Source organism: Eptatretus burgeri, chromosome 17 (genome assembly GCF_056783735.1).
Source record: "Eptatretus burgeri isolate ZD-2024b chromosome 17, Ebu_testis_v1, whole genome shotgun sequence".
NCBI classification, from domain to species: Eukaryota; Metazoa; Chordata; class Myxini; order Myxiniformes; family Myxinidae; genus Eptatretus; species Eptatretus burgeri.
The window spans coordinates 23401010-23424293 of NC_140977.1; the positions used below are offsets into that span (position 1 = coordinate 23401010).

A 23284-nucleotide genomic window follows, 5' to 3' on the forward strand; every position below is an offset into this window, starting at 1 on the left:
GCGCCTGTAATCCGGCGACTCGGAGGCTTGGGTTGGAGGATCGCTTGAGGACGGGGGCTCTGCACTGGGCAGGGTGTAAAGCAGCCCGGAATCATGGCGAAACACAAATCCTGATCCCTGTGTCGTAAGAGGCGACCAGGGTTGCGTCAGGAAGGGCATCCGGCATAAAACCTGTGCCAAATCAGTATGCGGATCATAACGGATGTTCCGCTGTGGCGACCCCTAACGGGAGCAGCCGAAAGATGAACAACAACATATACATATATATATATATATATATGTATGTATATGTATGTATGTATATATATATATATATATATATATATATATATATATATATATATATATGTATATATATATATATATATATATATATATATATATATATATATATATATATATATATATATATATATATATATATATATATATATATATATATATATATATATATATATATATACAGTGGGGAGAACAAGTATTTGATACATTGCCAATTTTGCAGGTTTTCCCACTTACAAAGCACGTAGAGGTCTGTAATTTTTATCATTGGTACACTTCAACTGTGAAAGACGGAATCTAAAACAGAAATCCTGAAAATCACATTGTATGATTTTTAAATAATTAATTTGCATTTTATTGCATGAAATTAGTATTTGATACATCAGAAAAACAGAACTTAATATTTGGTTCAGACACCTTTGTTTGCAATTACAGAGATCGGACGTTTCGTATAGTTCTTAACCAGGTTTGCACAGACTGCAGCAGGGATTTTGGCCCACTCCTCCATACAGATCTTCTCCAGCTCCTTAAGGTTTCGGGGCTGTCGCTGGGCAACACAGACTTTCAGCTCCCTCCCAAAGATTTTCTATTGGGTTCGGGTCTGGAGACTGGCTAGGCCACTCCAGGACCTTGAGATGCTTCTTACGGAGCCACTCCTTAGTTGCCCTGGCTGTGTGTTTCGGGTCATTGTCATGCTGGAAGACCCAGCCATGCGCCATCTTCAATGCTCTTGTTGAGGGAAGGAAGTTGTTGGCCAATATCTCGCGATACATGGCTCCATCCATCCTCCCCTCAATACGGTGCAGTCGTCCTGTCCCCTTTGCAGAAAAGCATCCCCAAAGAATGATGTTTCCACCTCCACGCTTCATGGTTGGGATGGTGTTCTTGGGGTTGTACTCGTTCCATCTTCTTCTTCCAAACACGGCAAGTGGAGTTTAAACCAAAAAGCTCTATTTTGGTCTCGTCAGACCACATGACCTTCTCCCATTCCTCCTCTGGATCATCCAGATGGTCATTGGCAAACTTCAGACGGACCTGGACATGCGCTGGCTTGAACAGAGGGACCTTGCGTGCGCTGCAGGATTTTAATCCATGACTGCGTAGCGTGTTACTTGTTGTTTTCTTTGATACTGTGGTCCCAGCTCTCTTCAGGTCATTGACCAGGTCCTGCCGTGTAGTTCTGGGCTGATCCCTCACCTTTCTCATGATCATTGAGGCTCCACGAGGTGAGATCTTGCATGGAGCTCCAGACCGAGGGATATTGACTGTTATCTTGAACTTCTTCCATTTTCTAATAATTGCGCCAACAGTTGTTGCCGTCTCACCAAGCTGCTTGCCTATTGTCCTGTTGCCCATCCCAGCCTTGTGCAAGTCTACAATTTTGTCCTAGATGTCCTGAGACAGCTCTCTGGTCTTGCTCATTGTGGAGAGGTTGGAGTCTGATTGATTGAGTGTGGACAGCTGTCTTTTATGCAGATAACGAGTTCAAACAGGTGCAGTTAATACAGGTAATGAGTGGAGAATGGGAGGGCTTCTTAAAGACAAAACTAACAGGTCTGTGAGAGCCAGAATTCTCACTGGTTGGTAGGTGATCAAATACTTATTTCATGCAATAAAATGCAAATTAATTATTTAAAAATCATACAATGTGATTTTCAGGATTTTTATTTTAGATTCCGTTTTTCACAGTTGAAGTGTACCTATGATAAAAATTACAGACCTCTACATGCTTTGTCAGTGGGGAAAACCTGCAAAATTGGCAGTGTATCAAATACTTGTTCTCCCCACTGTATATGTGGCCCAACCCAGTGTGGAATTGAGGTAGTTTCTGCTTTTTTATTTTTATTTTTTACATGAGCAAAGTCAAGTTTAAATCTGTCCCCCTTCTCCCCACCCTCTGGTCCGTCCACTCCCTCCAGTCTACTGTTTCCCATTCATGATTTGACACAGGCCAAGTACATGCATGTGAAGTCTATTGTGATGTTTGCTATCGCCTCTTGCAGAAGACTTGCTCAATTCGTTGACTTGTTGACCATTCTCGATTGTGTTTCTTTTGTGCATGTTCTTTCCTGTTTTGTTGCAGCTCAGTCCTGGTTTGGTGGGTGAGAGGTTTCCTGAATAGATACTAGCCTCTATTGCTTTTTTTGCAGTTTCTGATGAAGAGGATGATTTCATGAGTGGGGTGCCACAGAATTCACTTCTGAAGCGGTCAATATTTGAGTGTTACTGGAATGGCCGTTTGATTCCTTACACCACCATACATGAGTAAGTTGGCGAAAGAGATCTTTCTGCAATTTCTTTTTTCCTGCTGATTTTGTCATTCTTCAAGGCCATGGTTATGAGTCGAGTAAGATTTACCTTTATTATCACCACTCTTTTTGGAAAAAAAACCCAAACCGGGTGGATATTGTAAGCTGCTTTGTCTGTCCTGCCTGCCTATCTATCCGGCTGACACGCTATCTCCTCAATGGTTGCGCATAAATTCACCACACTTCGTAGTTATGATCACCAAATGACACGAAGGTGCAAGAGCTGTATCGTTTTTGCCCCCACCCATTGGGGAGGGATCAAAAAGTGCAATGACTTGCATTTTATAAAATTTTAAACATTTTTTTTAATTTTTAAAACATTTTTTAAAATGAAACTTTGTGCAATCAACAACGTGGACGCATGAAATGCGTAACGTAACGTTAACATGAAATGCGTAACGTTAACTCTTGCTTCATGCCTCAAGGGGTCAAAATGGGAAGAAAAAAAATTAACTCAAAATTTGGTCATTCCTAGTAGGACTTTTTCCCATCTTTCAACTTTGCTTTCGGTGGGAAGAAGTGTGAGTATTTGCGGTGGTGTGTACGAACTACTTTGCTCTGTTTCAAACTTGCAAGTCAATGTGACAGCCAAGCTAACTTTGGTAATTGCACGATCAAGTTTGCGTACCTGTGTTGCAACTCAAGCTGACATGTACCGACTGTGCTTGGTTAAGACGGTGAAGCAGGTCTTTATGGAAAGAATAGCTGGAATGATCAATTCAAGATTTCCATCTGGAATGAATAAACATTTCCATGATTTTATTTTATTTTGATCTCGACAGTTTTGTGTCCATTTAATTGCTGAGTGAGGTTTGTAGGAAACAAAGAGTTTTGTTTTATTCTGCCTTTGGGTTATTAAGCCTCACTCTATAGGATGGGGGGGGGGCGTGGGGGAGCATAGACCTATTGTTGGGTTTGTTTCTTCATTGTACGGTTTGTAATAATGGGCCGAGAACACTGCTTTGTGGTATTCCAGGAGATGAAAGGGTTTTGTTGAGAGCCAACAAAAACATCTATGAGCATGGAGGAAGTCAGTAATCCAAGAGTGGAGTTGGCCTTTAGATTCCATAGGCAGATAGTTTGGAGAGCAAAGCAGAATGCCAGACTGTATCAAAAGCTCGGAATATGTCCAAACAGATGGCAATGATCTCATGCCTGACATTGAGCGCCTCCACCATTGTTGGGAGAGTAGAAGCAAAGTGTCCAAGGTAGTGTGACAAGGTCTGAATCCAAATTGATTATCTGAGATGAGGCTGTCGGAGAAATGGAATGATTTTGGACCAAATAATAAAAAAAATACCAGTTGATCGTCCATCCGGATTATTATTATTATTTTTTTTTAAAGGGAGGAGGAGGCCCTTTTTATTTGTTACTGGCAGGGCTCCCCAGCGTTACCAGACAACGTTGGGTCCCTCTTCCCACCCACCCCTTCCCCTGCCTCTTCCCACACCACCCCTTGAGGGACGAATTGATAGATTATGGCTGAAACAATGATGCTATAGATTTTTATCCTCATCGCAATGTCATGAATCTGGGGTGTGTTCAGTTCCCAAGTTTCTTGTAGAGCACTTGCCAAGTGGCTTAAGCACTCAAGCAAGCAGTGCATAAGGAACGGTTGGCTTGGCAAGTGCTTGCTTGCTGCGAGAGAGGGAGGTAGAGACACACCATTGGACATTTCAACAACATTCAGTACAGTACATACAAAACACTGACAAAATCACATTTAAAAAACATTAATCACTTCAAATATTAATCATGAGTATATTCGTTGTAATGAAAATGTACCTTGTTCAGACCCATGCATCCATCCACAGACACAAACCCAGCTTTATATATTAGATTAGATTAGGTGACAGTGAGACACCTCGCACGAAACTGCCATGTTTACCTGCTATTTCCGATTCTTGTTCTTGTTCTTCTTGTTCTTCTTGTTCTTCTTGTTCTTCTTGTTCTTCTTCTTGTTCTTGTTCTTGTTCTTGTTCTTGTTCTTCTTCTTGTTCTTCTTCTTGTTCTTCTTCTTGTTCTTCTTCTTGTTCTTCTTGTTGTTCTTCTTCTTGTTCTTCTTCTTGTTCTTCTTCTTGTTCTTCTTCTTGTTCTTCTTCTTGTTCTTCTTGTTCTTGTTCTTGTTCTTCTTGTTCTTCTTCTTGTTCTTCTTCTTGTTCTTCTTCTTGTTCTTCTTCTTGTTCTTCTTCTTGCTCTTCTGCTTGTTCTTCTTCTCGCTCTTCTTCTTGCTCTTCTTGTTCTTCTTCTTCTTGTTCTTCTTCTTGCTCTTGCTCTTCTTCTTGTTCTTGTTCTTCTTCTTGTTCTTGTTCTTCTTCTTGTTCTTGTTCTTCTTCTTGTTCTTGTTCTTCTTCTTGTTCTTGTTCTTCTTCTTGTTCTTGTTCTTCTTCTTGTTCTTGTTCTTCTTCTTGTTCTTGTTCTTCTTCTTGTTCTTGTTCTTCTTCTTGTTCTTGTTCTTCTTCTTGTTCTTGTTCTTCTTCTTGTTCTTGTTCTTCTTCTTGTTCTTGTTCTTCTTCTTGTTCTTGTTCTTCTTCTTGTTCTTGTTCTTGTTCTTCTTCTTGTTCTTGTTTTTCTTCTTGTTCTTCTTCTTCTTGTTCTTCTTCTTGTTCTTGTTCTTCTTGTTCTTGTTCTTGTTCTTGTTGTTGTTCTTTTTCTTGTTCTTGTTCTTCTTCTTCTTGTTCTTCTTCTTGTTCTTGTTCTTCTTCTTGTTCTTCTTCTTCTTCTTCTTCTTGTTCTTGTTCTTGTTCTTGTTCTTGTTCTTGTTCTTCTTCTTGTTCTTGTTCTTGTTCTTGTTCTTGTTCTTGTTCTTGTTCTTGTTCTTGTTCTTCTTCTTCTTCTTCTTGTTCTTCTTCTTCCTCATAGTATTAAGCATATAAACTTTCTCTCGTATCATTTTTCCATGAGTTTTTGTATGTTATAAAAAAAAAACCCGATATGCCAGTCAAGCTGAGTGAGGTTTGTAGGAAACATAGAGCTTTGTTTTATTCTGCTTTTGGGTTATTGAGCCTCACTCTATAGGATGGGGGGTAGGGGAGCAGAGACCTATTGTCGGGTTTGTTTCTTCATTGTAGGGTTTGTATTGTAGGTTGTAGGCTTCATCCCCCCCCCCCCAAAAAAATAAATAAATAAAAAATAACAGTCATGTGTCAGACACGTCGGTTTTCTATCTCGAAACAAATATGACTGGTCATATACCTGTCACTTCATGTATGCACTCAGCTTATTAAAAATACAATCCACAGTTCTAAACAGACATGTGAATGTATGGCGAAATACAAAAAATACTACACACTTAGTACATATTGAAATTATTGGCTATGCCATCTTTCTCTCCAAATCAACAGTAAACGTTTCATACTTCCTCAGATCAGCGAGCAGCAGCCTCTTCACTCTCTGCAGATCTGTATAAAATCACAAGCTGGTCCAACACTTGGAACATGTCTTTCAATCCTTATAAATCCCACTCTCTCGTACAGCGAGTCGCTAAGCGACTGTGATAGCCAGTCGTCCTTGTAACTTCTTGCTGGATCCCATGTCCAGAGTTGTGTTACCATGCAGTGCAATTCCTAGTACCGGAGAGTATCGTCTGTGCAGGCGGTCACGTGACTGATCTTACTTGGCCGAGCGGATCCAAGTCATGTGATCTCGATCTTACAATGTGCCAATCTTTAGATCAATCGGGTCACCTTAGCCGCCGTATGCCACAGTCATGTTGTGAGCAGGACGACTCTGGAGACGAATGTGGTTTAACAATTATATTTAAGATGAAATGCACATATGAGCCTTTCCACAGTAATGGGTAACCATTGTGTTACATACATAGTCCACATTAAGTATGTCCAGTTTATCTTGCAAATGAGGGGAAATAAAAGACTGACCCCTCCACTACTGGAATCCAACAGTAAGAAGATAATCTAACCCAACACAATTTATTGATGGGGTGTTCTTCGCGTATAGCGTAGGCTCTCATAGTGATTATTATTAAACGACCTCTGACCTGCTCAAAGCCTTCTATAACAAACGTGACTTTGTACCGCAATCGGAAAGCCAGATTTTTGTACAGCTTTTACGGCGATATGGACTTACCACTGATGTTATCCTTTGTTACACATTTGTCATTTAGGTTAAGTTATGTTATAACAAGACTGTATTTTTAAAGGTTGTACAGCTTGAGCATTTTGTTTTTTTCATGACGAATTGACTGATAGCATAACGATTGTTACTCTTTTTTTCAACCCCCCAGCATTCACATTAAAGTATATTTTTGGCAAATTCAGGGTGTGGGATATCATAAGTAAAGTCTTTTTACACATATAATTATAATTACACATAGATTATAATCTAAACCAGTCTCAATCAAAAACGGATGTGTTCATATAAAACTCTTGGTAAATCTATGTAGTTTTTAATATAACACTTAAGACAAAGATTTATTCCCATCACAGTGAATACAATTTTATCTGCACGCTTTAATTTTAGGACAATCGTGGTTTTTGCTATAAATAGTATATATCTACATTTATATACACCTCCAAACATGTTGGTGGTATTCTATGGATACTTTAGGAATTCTGTGATAGCTCCTGAAGATAAGACCCTAAAATGTAGCATATTACTGTGGAACAGCCCATATATGCGAGCCAGCAATCAATTCCCCATTTCCCACGATGCGTACACTCGCGACCCATGGAGTAATGGCTCAACGCAAACCCCACACGAGCATTATTGCAGGGAGATGACTGTTTCAGGCAGAGACCCAGACCATCCAACCAGACCAGACCAGACCAGATGAGGCGAGAATGGACGATTGACTAGAGGCTGACCAAAAGACCAGAGACGCTGACGATCCAAGAGACAGAAACAGACAGAACTAGAGGGGGAGCACTCGGGAGAGTGCAAAACCTCTGCCGCCAATACTGCTGGGTCACTCAAGTGAACCTTATATCTTATTCATTAAATATGATGTCAACAGTGCTGATAGAGTTATAGTTCTTTTCTCCATTTTTTTTGGTGGGGGGGGGGGTTGAAATCACTTAAAACATGTAGAAATGCAAAAAAAGAAATCGATATTTTGTTGAAAAAAAAGTTGCAAAAATTTTTTTTTAGTGTAACAATTTTTTTTTGGGGGGGGGGTTGAAAATCACTTAAAATATGTAAAAATGCAAAAAAAAATTTTCTGTAAATTTTGGGGGGGGGGTTGGAAATCACTTAAAACATGTAGAAATGCAAAAAAAAAAATTTTTTCTCTAACAATTTTTTTTGGGGTGGGGGGGGGGGTTTGAAAATAATAAAAACATGGAGAAATGGAAAAAAAAGAAAACAAAAATTTGTTGAAAAAAAAGTTGCAAAAAATTTTTTTTACTGTAACAATTTTTTTTGGGGGGGGGTTGGAAATCACTTAAAATATGTAGAAATGCAAAAAAAATTTTCTGTAAATTTTGGGGGGGGTTGGAAATCACTTAAACCATGTCGAAATGCAAAAAAAATTTCTCCAACAATTTTTTTGGTGGGGGGGTTGGAAATCACTTAAAACATGTTGAAATGCAAAAAAAAATTTTTCCCTCAAACAATTTTTTTTTGGGGGGGGGGGGGACCAAGTCCAAAATTTAATGGCATGATCCTTGGACCATACCTAACCCCCCCCCCACCAAGTTTCGTCGAAATCCGTCGAGGAGTTTTTCGGTAATACTGTTCACAAACAAACAAACAGGAGTGAAAACAGTAACCCCTATCCATCTTCGAAGATGGTGGAGGTTAATTATGTGTTCTTTTATCCTCCTTCCTTCACACTTAACCTTGCCAGTTTTTCCTTCTCAATCCAAATTCTTGCACATTACCCCAATTCCATTGGCTTGATGCTCACGGGTGCATGGTTTTATTTACTCTAGTGTGATTGGCCGTGCGTGGTGAATCCCATGGACCTCTCACTGATTGGTCTTGCTCTACGGAGTGTGTACCACTCTTTATCTGAAACTCGGTCCCATGGGGATGATCGGCCAATTTTAAATAGTTTGGCTAGAGAGATAGACAGAAAAGAAGGAACACTATGGATGGGGGTAAGGACAATCCCTCGAATACATACGCAACGCATATCTATCCACATGTATTACAATACACTTGAATTCACAGGTACTTAACCCTTTGAACCCTAAGCTCCTTGGAATTTGGGCTCCCTTGAGAAAAATCCTGCCGCTCAGGTATATGAAGGTTTGAATACGGCTGGTAAACCGGCCACTTGGGTATATTGAAGTTTGAATAGCGGCTGGTAAAACGGCCGCTCAGGTTCAAAGGGTTAAGGAATAACTATTGTTATGCTATCGATGCATTATTTAACTTCTCGGAGCGAGAACCACAATGATGTATATCCATCTGGAAAAGAATCGAACTTAGAACAGACTGCTTGAGGGCAGATCCATTACCTCTGAAGTATCCTGTCACTCGTTTCCCATTTCCCAAGGTGTAAGGATGCAATGAAGAATCTGTGATGTGTTCAGAATGATTTTTGCTATTTGGTTTCTGCCTTTTTTTAAAATGTATTTATTTTTACTTTGAGACAAACAATTTATACATTTAGCTCTCCTTCTGTTTGTTTGGCAGCTTTCATTGGTGTGCGCCAAAGAAACCGCTGGCAGTACCCATTGAATGCTACAATCGCATTTCAGGTGTGTTGTTTACGGACGATCATTTCCAGGTGAGCACAAACAAGCTCACCTTCATCGACCTTGAGAATCGCCTCAAAGAGAAGAATCTGCTCTTCACCCGTGTCATAAATGGACAGGTTTGTCATCACGTGGCTGCCATTTCCTTTTGCCGCAATTATCACTGCAATGGTGTCCTTCTGTGCTTAATCTTGCACTGCTAATAGAAAATACATCGCAGTCTGCATTACCTTCACTTCCAGGTGCAACGTATGAACATTACCCGAGAGTTCTGCAACTGGCTGCGCGATTGTCATCAGAAGCATGACAAACAGATCCAATTTCTGGGTCCAAGCGGCCAGTCATCGAAAGATGATCATCTTTTCACCCTCTTCAAATATTTTGTGTGGGATCACCAGAAGTATGGAGTTGGCCAACTGGTGAGTTTGGGGTGGGTGTCCTGGCATCATTCATTGTTTTCCTCATCTGATATGTTCCGCCATATTCTGGGTTATCAGAAAATTGTTGTCCATTTTGTTGAAATAATTCTTCTCATGCTTGGATTGAAGAAGAAACGAGTGTAGTTTGGAAAACTTGTCTCATTCAGGCAAGAAGTAGGCAGCATGGAAGTGGGAACTTGCAACAAGATTAAAACTGTTGACGGACAAGGCTCAGGTCCACTGTTTTACTCACTTAACCTTCAGCAATGACTGTGCAGGTTGTTTGCTTGGGCCATAATTGTTATGTCGTGGTAGAGGTGCGCTAAGGCAGACACGAGCGAGGGAACAGCACAACCCTGCTTTGTTGCCACGAGCGGGAGTGTGAGCGTATGATGCCCGGAGCTCCGCTTTATTACGTCCTCGATGCACTCTACAAGCACACGACCCAAAGGCCACTGCTAATGACCGTACATGCTGCTTCTGACGCCACTCGTACTACAAACCCCCAGTGGGCGAGTCGTGACGTATGAAGCCCCAACCACGTGACCACCACCAACCGCGCCCCGGGCTACGCCCATACAGTACACTCCTCCCCACTAAAAACATGAGTATAATATGACCCTTAGACTGATAAGCAAACCGGCTCAAAAACAAAGCGGAACAAAACGACATTAATCAAAAATCATTGGCACCACAACACAGAAAGCAACCAGTGCCAAAAATAGCATTTAGCAAACGCACTGGTACCATGATACAAAAGAAAACCAAAAACCATGACATAAACAAGCAAAGAGGAACAAAATGACATCAATCATGTGGCCGTGAATCAAACCCAGATGAGACGACACAAAAGAAAACGTGCTTCATCTGCACAACCTGCCACCTCAATGCCGCTGTGTTAACCTGGCACATCATTCATCCTTTCGAGTTGAATCTCAAAATGCAGTGGACAGGTGTTCGAGTACTGAGTCGCACAACGAACCCAATGATGGCTGCAGACCACAAAACCCTGGCCGTGTTAAAGATATCAAGAAGCAAGTTGGGAAGCACAGCATCATTATGCAGCAGAAGCGCCCCCAGGCAGCTTATGCTTACCCGCCTTCCGGCGAGGTCGCGATGACCTCCCGCGCCCCCTGGCCAACAAGCTCCATCAAACGCCCCCGGTCGACAAGCTGGCGCATCTCCCTCAGACAGGACCGAATCAGGTAAACACCCCGAGCCTGCAAGCCCTGCGGCGCCACTGTGACTAACCTTGGCGAGAACAGAGGTTTGCGCTCCAGGGCGCCAGGCACGTCTGACCTTGGCGAAATCAGGGGTGGGGGTGACGCTGAACAGCGAACCAGCCCTCTGAGCCGATCTCTGAGTCCCACACCAACACCGCGCATCCAACCCAATCGAGGAAACCATGCACGTCCACACGGACGATCAGTGTAGCCTGGAGACTTATCAGTGTCATACAACAACAAAAACATCATCTGCTCCAATGCAACCTCCCCATCACGTACAGCGCGTTCTCCCAGTATAATCCCCACACATGACAGGGTGGCGAACCGTGGACTGCCCCCGCAGCTGGAGATCGGAAAAACCTCTTTATTCGCCACGATCGCCCCCAAGCTCTTCACATCACATCGATCATATCGGACATCCCATCGATTGATCCCAGCCAACCATATTATGCTCACACGCGAACTGTCGGCATTTGTTTTAACAACGCTAAATCGAATCACTGGTGTAGCGAGAATCAAATACACCACAACAATTAGTAATTCATGAATCACATTGTGTGCACGCCTCTTGGTTGTCGTCGATGGTCGGGTTCCGCGAACTTCTTGAACGCGACCGGCTCGCTCCAATCCCCCGCTGAAATCGCCTGAATGACACGGGTGTGCACTGTATCATGAGCGTAGCAGGAGCGCGAGAGACCGTCGCCGCTGGCATGGCTCCCGTTGCTCGAGACCCGTACATCGTCGTCGCCGGAAGCAATGAACGGCAGCCCATGTTGCATCGTCGCGGCTCCTGCCGCCAGAACCTCGCCCTCGGGTCTCGAAGGAGGCACAGGTGCACCTGGAGGTACAAACTCCAAAACAGGAACCGCGAGCCCTCCCCTCGCACCACGAACCGCGAGAGCGTCACCCGCTGACCTTGATGGGCGACCAAGACGTGTGCCCTGCCAAGCGTCGGTAGCGCATCACCGGTATACGTGTGCAATGCGAGGGTAGCCCTATAAAGACGTAGACTGGGGAGTGCACGAGCGGACTCAACTCGAAACATGATCAGCGCCCCGATCATCTCGACCTCCACTGTCATTGGTCTTGTCACCTTCAGACCAATTGAAAACAGGTTCAACATCGGCAGCATCTCCTGCTCCGGGTCGCCGGGATCGCTATGCCCAGGCCGCACGCCTCGATCCGGGGCGTAAAAGCGTACACCATGCACAAAACACCGTGCCGGCAGCAGGTCTCGACCTGGGACGTAGGGGTCGCTTCGCACACCGCCATCCATGCCCGTTATGATGGGCAATGACTCTCGGCACACACACCGTAGACGTCCCCGAGCATTCAGACTGCCGTCCGACTGACTTCATTGCAACGCTCGGTCACGACCCGCACCGAAGGCGTGCGGCTGTGCGCGCTTGGAACATCGCGCTGACCTCCGGATCATCTGCTGCGCACCGACCATCGAGACATTCCTCAGAGCTTGTGCGACAGCCGACGCCGCGTCTGAGCTGAACTTAATGTCCTCGTCCTTTCGCCGTGGCATTGCAGAAACCATTCCCGAGGCTTGCAAAGCAGAAATAAAACTAACTACGAGCGCGGCCGTCGTTCACTCAATGTGACTCTCAGGCGCCGGCGAGACCCGCACCGAGGACTGTGCGTGTGGCTGTGCACGCGAAACTCGCGATGCGCTTCCCTGGGACCCTCGCCAGGTGTGGAACTCGAACCGCGCGAGTTGCGCTGAGTTTCCCGCTCCAGCGATCCAATCGCCAATACCGATGCAAACCAGGCACTCTGCACACGTTGATCCGAAACAGACTCGTCGCCAAACTGTTATGTCGTGGTAGAGGTGCGCTAAGGCAGACACGAGCGAGGGAACAGCACAACCCTGCTTTGTTGCCACGAGCAGGAGTGTGAGCGTACGATGCCCGTAGCTCCGCTTTATTACGTACTCTATGCACTCTACAAGCACACAACCCAAAGGCCACTGCTAATGACCGTACATGCTGCTTCTGACGCTACTCGTACTACAAACCCCCAGTGGGCGAGTCGTGACATATGAAGCCCCAACCACATGACCACCACCAACTGCGCCCCGGGCTACGCCCATACAGTACAATAATATATATATACATATATATATATATATATATATATATATATATATATATATATTGTTGCGGGCCGGGGGGTCGGGTGAGAAGACCACTTGGTGGGGAAGCTATCCGGTTCCCACCAGACTCCCCGGAATTGTAGGCCATCGCACATGGATAATTCCATGACACAGCGGGTCACTTAACCGACCGTGGACGCCAATAACTCAACCGCGTGACCTAGGGTCCTCCCGTCTATGGGTTAATTGGGTTACCTAATTAATCACATGATTTAATTACTGGGGAACACACCCTCGGTACGCCTTGTCCGAACCTCGGTACGCCTTGTCTACCGGATCTGATGCAGCCGAGCGACACTTCCAAGGACGTACCCGCTAAAAGGAATGGATCGTTGGGAATAAAGTCCCGGCTAAACTTGGATTCGGATCATGCTGGATCAATGGAAGAAAAGACAAAAACGAGCAGGGAACATTCCTCATAATAATAATAATATTTCTTTACAAGCAGGTGAGGAAAGATATGTGGCACAGTGAAGATTTATTGGGGTTTGTTGTGCAGGGATAGAAAGAAGCATGGTGTGACAATAAACAGGCAACTTACAAAAGGGGACACAGAGCAGACTTAACGCGAAAATAATAATAACAATCTTCTGCAGTCTTACTTAAGTAGACAGGAGCCAGCACATACACACACACGCACACACAGACACAGAAAACCCGAAGAAGAGGGAGTTTTGCAACCGGGAGGGAGGGGGGGTGGGAAGTTGAGGCTATGATCTCGGTACCTGTGCGCCCGATAGCGCGACGTGCCACCAATACGTTTCGGGGGGGGGGATGCTCCGGGGTGCGGTACCCGACAGTGGGCGTGTTGTCTCTGGCCCAAGCCGCACGTGTGGAGACTGTTCGTGAAGGAGGAGAAGGGGCGGAGTCCAGAAGGCGAGGGTGGAGTCGTAGGTGAGATCAGGTAGGCGGGTGGGGTAGATGTGTGGGCGGAGTCGAGGAGCAGGAGGTGGGTCGTGGCGTGGGTGGAGACGAGGAGCAGGAAACTCAGACCAACCAGGCAAGAGGGACTGCCCCGACCTTTCTGGGGCTCGGGGGGAGGGGCCATGCCGAATCCAAACCTTATCACCCGAATCGGGTGCTCTGATTGGCCCCGACCCCTCACGTGGCCCGGCAGCTTGGGCCGGAAACCGCTTCACTTCGTTTCCGGCAAGGCCATCTCAAACAGTGGCAATATTGCGCTCCGAACCCACGAGATGACACAAACCACCCACACCGAAACCGGAATGCGAATCATCCCGCAAAAACCCCCGGGCGACCGGTCGAGGGTCCCGCATGCCCGCCCGGGCGTTCGACCAGCATCGATCAACGCGCTCATTCCGCGCGCGCCAACGTGGCCCGCACTGTACATTCCCTGGCTCGATCGCAGCCTCACTTGCCGCAGAGATGAGAAGACGTTCATCCGTGGAGAATCCACCGCTGCCAGCGAGGACCAAAGATACATGGCCATGGATAAATCCATGCACGTTTCATGAGCGGCGTACGTGTGTTTTCGAGCACATTCCATACAGTGCGCGCGGTTCCGCCATTTCGCACGTGGCCAGCGCTTGCGTTCACACGACTCCGCTAACGTGTGCGCGGGGCCAACACCAATATGTCGAGTATTGAGGTTAAAAAGGATCAAGCTGCTTCTACCCGCACACTCGTATCCTGCCCAACATCGCGTGGAGTCGGCTTTGTTGGACTCCCTACGAGTCTCGTGCAGCGTGGGCGTCGTGTTGGCCATGTTTCCCGTGCCGTGAAAAACACCATTCGTGCAGCCTCTTAAGAAAAACACCATCCGTGCACCTTTACTTGCATGCTTTTCTAATGCAATCGGCAATTCTCCCCAGACCATCAGAAGCTTGAGTCAATAGTCCAGCACCAACTGGCACACCACATAACTCGGCGCTGCAGTTTCCCCACCATGGTTCCGCACGCGCTGGCCTCCACGAGGCCCCACCCTGCAGTGAAGGTGCACGTGACTGTTTTACCTCAGGAATAATCAGAAAAGAAGAAGAGTGGGGATGAAATGAAGGATAAAATGATTGAAGCAACCCCAGCTATTAGATCATCGCAACGCACTCCCTTGTTGTCCCGCTAAACAAAAGGAAGGGGACTATCTACACTTATAATAATGGAATAACTGTCTTGGGACACCTATCTGTTGTATGCATGCGGTTCCGAGGGAATTGTAGGCCGTCGCTCGGATAACTCCGCGAGCCGGCGGGTCGATTATCCGACCGTGGTCGCCAATATCTCAACCGCGTAGCGTAGGGTCTGTGTCTGAAGCCAATTCACCTAAGTTGCAACACGATTTAAACTACCGGGGAAGCCACACCCTCGGAACGCTTGGTCGAACTGGATTTACTTCACCGGCAGCGGTACATTCACACGACCGACTACCGCTTTGCCATCTACCTTTCCGGCTCATTGCAGTCGAGCGGGGCCGACCCAGGACGTCCCGGCTATGATAGACCGATTACCAGGGATGAAACCCCACTTGCACTCAGACCCGGACCATGCTGGACCAATGTAAGAAGGGACAGAAACGGACTCGGAACATTTGTAATAAATTTATTAACAGTAAAATAAAGACAAAGGCAAGACTTGGCGCGAATATGCAAGCAGGGAAATATTTACAATAAGCAAAAACACTTACTCAGTTCTACTTAAAGACGGGCCCACACGCAGACACACACAAAAAGAAAAGAAACCCCAGAGTCTTTATTTGACCCTCACAGCCGTGAAGAGAGACAAGTTGGGGGTCAGAGTTACGGGGTACCTGGTCGTCGAAGGAAAAGGAGTACTCTGTAATGTGGCACCTGCCAACAGGTCGTCGGTTTGGTCCCAGTTGCACGTGTGGGACTCGTGGCTCGTGGTGGCACTCGCGTGGTGAATAGTCGGGGTCCACAGAACTCCTCTCCCAATAACAGCCACCGTGAAGAACGAACCAGACTGCTCACAGCCACCGTGAAAACTCCTGACCCAACCATCGTGAAAACTCCTTACTCAGAGAGTCTCGGAGATATACTGTATCTCCTCCCACCACGGGGAGGGGATCTTGGCGAAAAACGCCTCGCTGTCCGCCCTTCATTGGACAGGGTCCTATGGCCCACCTTTCCGGGGTGGGGCCTTGGCCCCTGCAGGGAAACCCCAACCGCTCTTTCCACGCGGGGTCAAACTTTATGAGTAACAGTATAATGCTGCATCGGTACGTTGGTGGTGCAACCGGTTGGTGGTGGATCGTGACGGGCCGAGTGGTCATGCAGATGGCTTGTTGGTTGTTGGATGTAAAGATTTAATAACATAACTAAAAAGTCGCAATGCACGTTTTTGATTCTCCCACTAGACAAAAGGAAAGGGATCTGACGACACATGTACTTAACGGGATAACTGACTTTTGGGACTTGTATGTTGAATGCAAATGGTTTCCAGATCCGTAAATATATATATACACATCATCATCATCAACACACACACACACGCACGCGCGCACGCGCACACACGCACACACGCACACACGCACACACACATACACACACACATACACACACACATACACACACACACACACACACACACACACATACACACACATACACACACACATACACACACACATACACACACACACATACACACACACACATACACACACACACATACACACATACACATACACACACACACATATCTCCATTAAGGATAGATCATCATCGTTCAGGGATAGACTGTTGGTTTGGGTAAAGGGTTGAGATAATGTTATGAGAGCTAGGAAAGGATGAGCAATATGACAATATGTAGCCCATTAGACCTTTTATTTATTGGTTTGTTTTGGTTTTGAGGCTCATAGAGGCTCTTAGTCGACTGAAGTCGAGGCTCGTTGAAGTTTCGAGACACACGGAACATATAACAAAGGGAGGATGCGAGAGAGGGAAGCACAATAGCAGTCGGGAACAGGGACATCAGGAGATCTCTTGAAGAGAGAGGGATGGGGTGGGCGGGGTACATACACGGGGTAAACAAGACAAGATGGACACTTCAGGGGCTTTCAGTAAGGAAACCATCTCTTCTCCAGCCTCACCTCCACCTCCCCACCCCGCTCTGTCTGCTATCTTTCCTGCCCGTATTTCTTGCAAGGCGCTCAAGGTCTGCCAGCAACCCTTTTCTGGTTAAACTACCAAAATCAAGAATCACTGCTCACCTTCATTCTTACATTCCCCCCCCCCCCTGCCTTTGGAATAAACTCCCACACACACTTCAATCCCACTCTTCCCTGCAGGTCTTCAAAATAGCTGTTCACCACCATCTTTTATCTTCCCCCATCCAAAAACATTATCTTTTCTCCCCCCATTAATCCACCTTCAAATTCCCTGCTTTCCTTCATCAAAGTCCCTGTAATGTCCATCTTGTTCACCCCGTGTACCCAGCACCATCCCTCTTCCTTCCACAGATCTCCTCGTGTGTCTATTCCCCACTGTTTTGTGCTTCCCTTTCCCGTCCCTCTTGTCTCCTGCTGCCCTTGTTATACATTCTGTGTGTTCACTCTTATACGAGCCTTAACATTGGATATTAAAAAAAAAAAAGTTACAAAAAAATACAGGGAGTTTGATTGAAGGTGGTGGGTTTAAGGTGGGTTCACAGGGGTAGAAAAGATCATGGTTTTGGTTGGGGAAAGATATGAGATGGTGGTGAACAGCTGTTTTGAAGACCTGCAGGGAAGAGGGCGATTGAAGAGCGTGTGGGGGTTTGTTTCAGAGGTGGAGATAAAAGAGGAATGAAAGGGTGAAGGTGAGCAGTGATTCTTGATTTTGGCAGTTTCACCAGAAGGGGTTTTTTGGTGGACCTTAAACGCTCTGCAGAAATATTGGGGGTGCAGAGAACAGACAGAACAGGGGGTGCAAGGCCGGAGAGGTTCCAGCAGACGGAAAGACTAACGACCTGTCTGCGGTGAGAGAGTGAAAGGCCCAAAGACTCAGCTTCATCGTGGGAGATGCAAATGATCCTAAAAGCCTTGGTTTCCACAGCGTGAATCTGAGCAAGGTGTGAGGTCGGAGCACCACCCCAGAGGGGAGAGCAGTGCTCTCTCAGGCTGTGGATGAAAGCTTTGTTTGCATGTGGTTAAGAGCTCAGGTGTACCAAGGAAGGACTTTGCATGAGGGAGGATGCCCAGTTGGTCACTGGCTTTGCAGGCCAGCTTGGAAATGTGGCTCTCCCAGGAGTGATCATGGCAGATAGTGACACCAAAATGCTTGAATGACAGGACTTCTTCAAGAGGATTGTGGAGAAATTAGATGGAGGGGTTTTCCAGATGGTCCTTTTGGAGTGACATCGTGAGATTTGTCAGGATTGAAAGTTGTGTTCCAAGTGTTTGACCAGCTTGTGTTTTTATACAGGTCTGCAGAGAGTGAAGAGGCTGCTGTTTGATGATCTGAGGAAGTATTTTATGTTTACTGTGGATCTAGAGAGAAAAATGGCATCGCCAATTATTTTAATAGAGCCAGAAAACAACGTCTCTCCAATCTCAAGATTGAGCTTTCAAACTGGTCTTCCTCCTCTAAACCCTGGTGGTGCCTTGTCAAGTCCGCCTCTGGTGTGTGCTTCCCTTCCCTCACTTCAAATGGCACCACACGGAGGATGCCCTGTCAGTGTCTGGCTTTGTAGGCCAAATTTGAAATGTGGCTTGCCCAAGAGAGATCATGGCTGAATGAGACCCAATAGAGTTTTAGTAACTGAACCTCTATGAAAGGGTTGGTGAGAAAGTAGATGGGAGGATTTGCTGTACGGTCCTTTCAGAGAGACAGAGACAGAGACAGAGAGACAGAGATTTATCAGGGTTGAAAAACATATTCCAAGTGTTTGACCAGTTTGTGATTATTTTTGTTTTTTCAAGGTCTGAAGAGAGGGAAGAGGTCTGTCAGAAGGATGAGAAATGGTCTGGCAGAGGGTGGAGTCGTCAGCAAAAAGATAGAGAGGATTTTCCAGTCGGAGAGATTATTGATTAATATTTTTGAAAAATCACCAGAACACTGAATGGGGCCCAGAACTTTGAATGTCAATTGCACAGCTCACCATTGATCTCAGCTATCCACTCCCACCACTCACCTAAACACTCTTCTCCAAGAAAGGCCAATTCCTCCTCCCCCTCTTGTACTCTTTCCTGGAGGGGGATATATTGGAAACTGGACACAAGTACTTTGCATTGTGCCTGTTAAACGTCACTCCTCGACTGACATGAACCCAAGCCTTTTATATATATATATATACAAAATATTCCTGTTGGTTGTCTCTGTGGCCATTTCAGTTTTATTTATTATCCTATTTGTGAAGCTATAAGCAGGGTTAGGCAACCGGTCACTTTGTCCGTCTGTCTGTCTGTCTCTGTCGAAAGACGTTTGTCTGTGATCTACTTGATTTCAATTGAATTATATATTTTTAACACTGTGGAAGTGTGGAACACGATTGAGAACATGAACCTGTACTTTGGCTCTGAATTTGGCAAATTGTACAGAATCTCATCCTGATCACATGCCCACAGAGGAATAAGGTTAAAAAATTTATTCTGTCTGCCTGTCCGACAGTCAAATAATATTGCAAATCATTCCAAACGGGCAGATGTGTCGTCGTTTTGAATGAGGAGTACCATAATGATAAATGTGTAAGCCTTTTGAAGGACAAAAAAAGCATACAAGATGCTTGGTCACAATCCTACTTGTGGTATTAGGAAGAAAGTAGGCTCTGGTTAATAATGTGCACTTGTTGGGTACTCATTGGGAACCAAGTCGCCCCACCTTCTCTGATCTTAATCAGATGCACAAGCTGGATCCGATTCCCCTCAGACCTTGTGTTAGCAGTGTGGACTCTTGCACGTAGAATATTGCCAAATTTGGCGGAAGGATTATTTGCCTCTTGGTTGGTTTGTCTGATCATCATGTGTGTAATACTGAAGACTTTGTTTTGAAGACCAAGGCACTAATTGTTGAAGAGAACTAGTCGATTGTTTCTTCTGATGTCGGTACTCTTTTTACCTCCATCTTGACGACGGATTCCGGTGTCTATAGATCGTGAATGCCTTGAAAAGGACAGCCCTTTTCAGGAGCGTACTCGTCTCCATGTGGATCACATATGGATCTGGTGTCCTTGTGCTTGAACTCAACATACTTCACATGCAGAGACCAGCTTTTCAGACAACAACATGGTTGTGCTATGAGCACCTCCATCTCACCAATTGTTGCCAGTTTATACATGGAAAAGTTTGAAAGTGTTATGCTGGAGACTTACAGTGGTTCCAAACCTAAGTTGTGGCTGAGGTATACAGATGATACCTTTATAGTTATAAAGAAGAGTGAACAGCAATAATTATTTAATTACCTGAAGTGTGGACATGAACATCCAGTTCACACAGGAACCATACCACAATGATCAGTTAGCCTTTTTTGGTTGCAAGGTTTACATGAACGGTGATGGCTGTTTTGATTTTGAGGTGTATTAATAGGAAACTCACACATACCAACCATGATTTGTGGTTTGATTCCGACCACCCACTGATCCATAAATTATCTGTCATTCACACACTTTTTCCGTTGTACAGATACTATTCCGACGACACGGGAGAGAAAATTGTATGAGCAGCAGAATATCTGGAGTGCTCTCAGTAAGTGTGGTTACCCCAGATGGTCTTTTTAAAAACGGGAAGAAGCAAAAACATCATGTCTGGTGAACAACAGGACACAGCTCAAGAAAATATGATGAGTGACCATACCGTATGTGGCTGGGCTACCTGAGGAAGTGAAAAGATCCTTCTCCAAGTTTGGCGTTGTTGCATCATTTCAAGTCGACAGAATTCTGTACAGTCAGTTAGTTCATGTTGAGGACAATATCCGAAAGGATAGGAAATGTGACTTCGGTCTCCACATCTGATACCATACACTATCAAGCACTGAGACCAACATCGGAGAAACTGTGCAAACCCTTAAGGCCCGTATGAACCAACATCGTCCAGCTTCTGAAGAGGCTTTGAACTCTTCTGTATATGTGTACTTGAACCTGCATTGTCATAGTTTTTATAAGTCAGGTGGTCATCTTAAACAGGGGAAAAAGGTGATTTGCTGGAGGTCTGAAGGAATCCATTTTGGAAAGAGTTGAATCACCATCTCTCGACAAAAACGGTGGTTTGCCATTTCATCTGTCATGTATGTGGGACAAGGCTATTAACATCTCTTCCACGCCGTCTGCAACCATCACGTGACTCCTGGATTTGTCTTCAGACTAACTCACCCTACCACCAGCGGAGGTCACCTGGCGATTCTCAAGATCCTTCACTTCAACATTTGTCATGACCAAGGCGAGTGGATAGTCGTCGAAATGTCGGCTCTGCCAACTTGTAAGTCCAGCGTTTTTCAATTGTGAACTTTTTCTGTTTTAATTCGACTGGATGAATAATAACAACCTACATCGAGGAATCTTGCTGTTTTTTGGGACGTAGTCGAGGACATAAGCATCAGGCATGAATGACTAATTTAATGTGTTAAATAAGGTAGTTGGTAGGCCTCCGATAATGTGGTAAATTAAGTGGGCAACTTGGGGAATATTTTTTCTTCTTTTCTACAGCCTTTAAAGCTTTAATTTTTATTTTGTTTATTGAATTGTACACATGAGCACTGCAGAACATGAATCGCCTTGTTGGCACTTCCAAAAATCTCCAGTTTAGCAGTACTTAGACAAAATTGTACACCATCTCGACCAATCAAATTTGCTGCTCGTGCTCTGTGTTGGGGACTATCGAGCTTCGGACAAAATTGCGGCTCATAGGCAGAGACTATTAGCTCCTTGTTAATGGTTTCTGCCGAATGGTTATTTTGTTAAGCTCAATTCGATGCATTCATGACTGCTTCAGTTGTATTATGTCTCAGTTTATAAACTGTCACTTGTGGCATAGGACCAGCATCATAGGATTAGTTTGATGCAACAAAAAAGAGACGGTTCACTCTTGAACAAGAAAGATACGTAGGTTAGAAGATTTTCCTCTGCATGGGTCATCGACGCGTTATTTTTGCAAAATTGTAGTTTCTACCTTCCTCTCTTCCTTCTTTCCTTTTCTTGAAGTTTTTTTTTTTCTCTCCTCAAAGTTTAATTCCTCTGCTCGTAGTGTCTCGATCGGTGATGGGATGCAAGCTCAACTATTGGGCTGTCGAGGCAGGAATCTGTTCTAGAAAGTGGTGTGTGGAAAAGTCTGCTTTCTTGGGTGGCATGGATGCTTTTGTGTGCAGGTGAAAACTTCGAGGACTATACCCATTGTGTACGGCTCCATAAAGGAAATTCGGCTTCAAGGTCATCATAAGCAGGACGTTTTTGCTGCTGGGGGAGAGATCGTCATAATGCAGGTGAAGTCATAACCCAATCGAACAGGATTTCCACTCAAATGAGAATAAATAAATAAAAAGCAAAATGAATGCAAAACACATCTGTTCACCAATAATGTCACTATTTCCAAAAAAAGTAATAATTATCCACACAGTTTTTGTCAAAACATTGGGGGGGGGGGGTATTGTAATCGGCTTTGTCTTTATGTCTGTCCGTCACGCTATCTACTCAAACGGTTGGGCAGAAATTCACCAAATTTGGTAGTTATTATCACCACATGGCGAAGGTGCAAAAGCAGTATAATTTTTGGCCCTGCACCCTCAGAAGGAGGCAAAAGGTCGAATACCGAAAAATACAATTACGAGCACATTTTAAAACTTTTTTTTTCTTAATGAAACTTTGTAGATGCAATCAACATTTGGGGACACATTAAATATGCAATGATATTTTGATTTGACCCCTGGCTCATACCCCAGGAAGTGGGGACTTGGGGTCAACGGTCCAAATGGAAGATTTTTTTTTTATTTCTTAATTTGATGTTGGGTCATTCCTTGTGGAAATCTTTGCCATCTTTCAACTTTCCTTTCGGTGGGAAGCATGGAGATCTGTGGTGGTGTGCCATCGACTTCGCTCTAATTGTTGTTTTGCATGTCAGTGTTTTTTCAACAATGAAGCTTAAAATTTGTTGTGATAAAATGACAGTTCTTGAAACATCGCATTGCTTGGGGACAAGCTGGGTCGATGCTGAATGATGAAGTGAAATGAAATTTTACAACACTGTATTTCAAGCGAATAGGTGGTTCATGTTATAGACAAGTTCAAATTATTACCTGGCCTGGAATGTGAAATCCGAGTGAATCGGAAGGAGAGTTAAGTTACTTTG

At 44.8% G+C, this 23284-nt stretch overlaps 1 protein-coding gene across 2 annotated transcripts in view; it reads left to right on the forward strand.

Moving 5' to 3' along the window:
* Positions 1-23284, forward strand: part of SMCHD1 (structural maintenance of chromosomes flexible hinge domain containing 1) — a 209871-nt gene that overhangs the window by 45879 nt on the left and 140708 nt on the right. For both annotated transcript variants that reach the window (XM_085861237.1, XM_085861236.1), the window contains 4 exons: positions 2433-2547; positions 9189-9369; positions 9493-9669; positions 22308-22421. In XM_085861237.1, coding sequence (XP_085717363.1) covers positions 2433-2547; positions 9189-9369; positions 9493-9669; positions 22308-22421 — 587 coding nt within the window. The remainder of the gene's footprint in view (positions 1-2432; positions 2548-9188; positions 9370-9492; positions 9670-22307; positions 22422-23284) is intronic.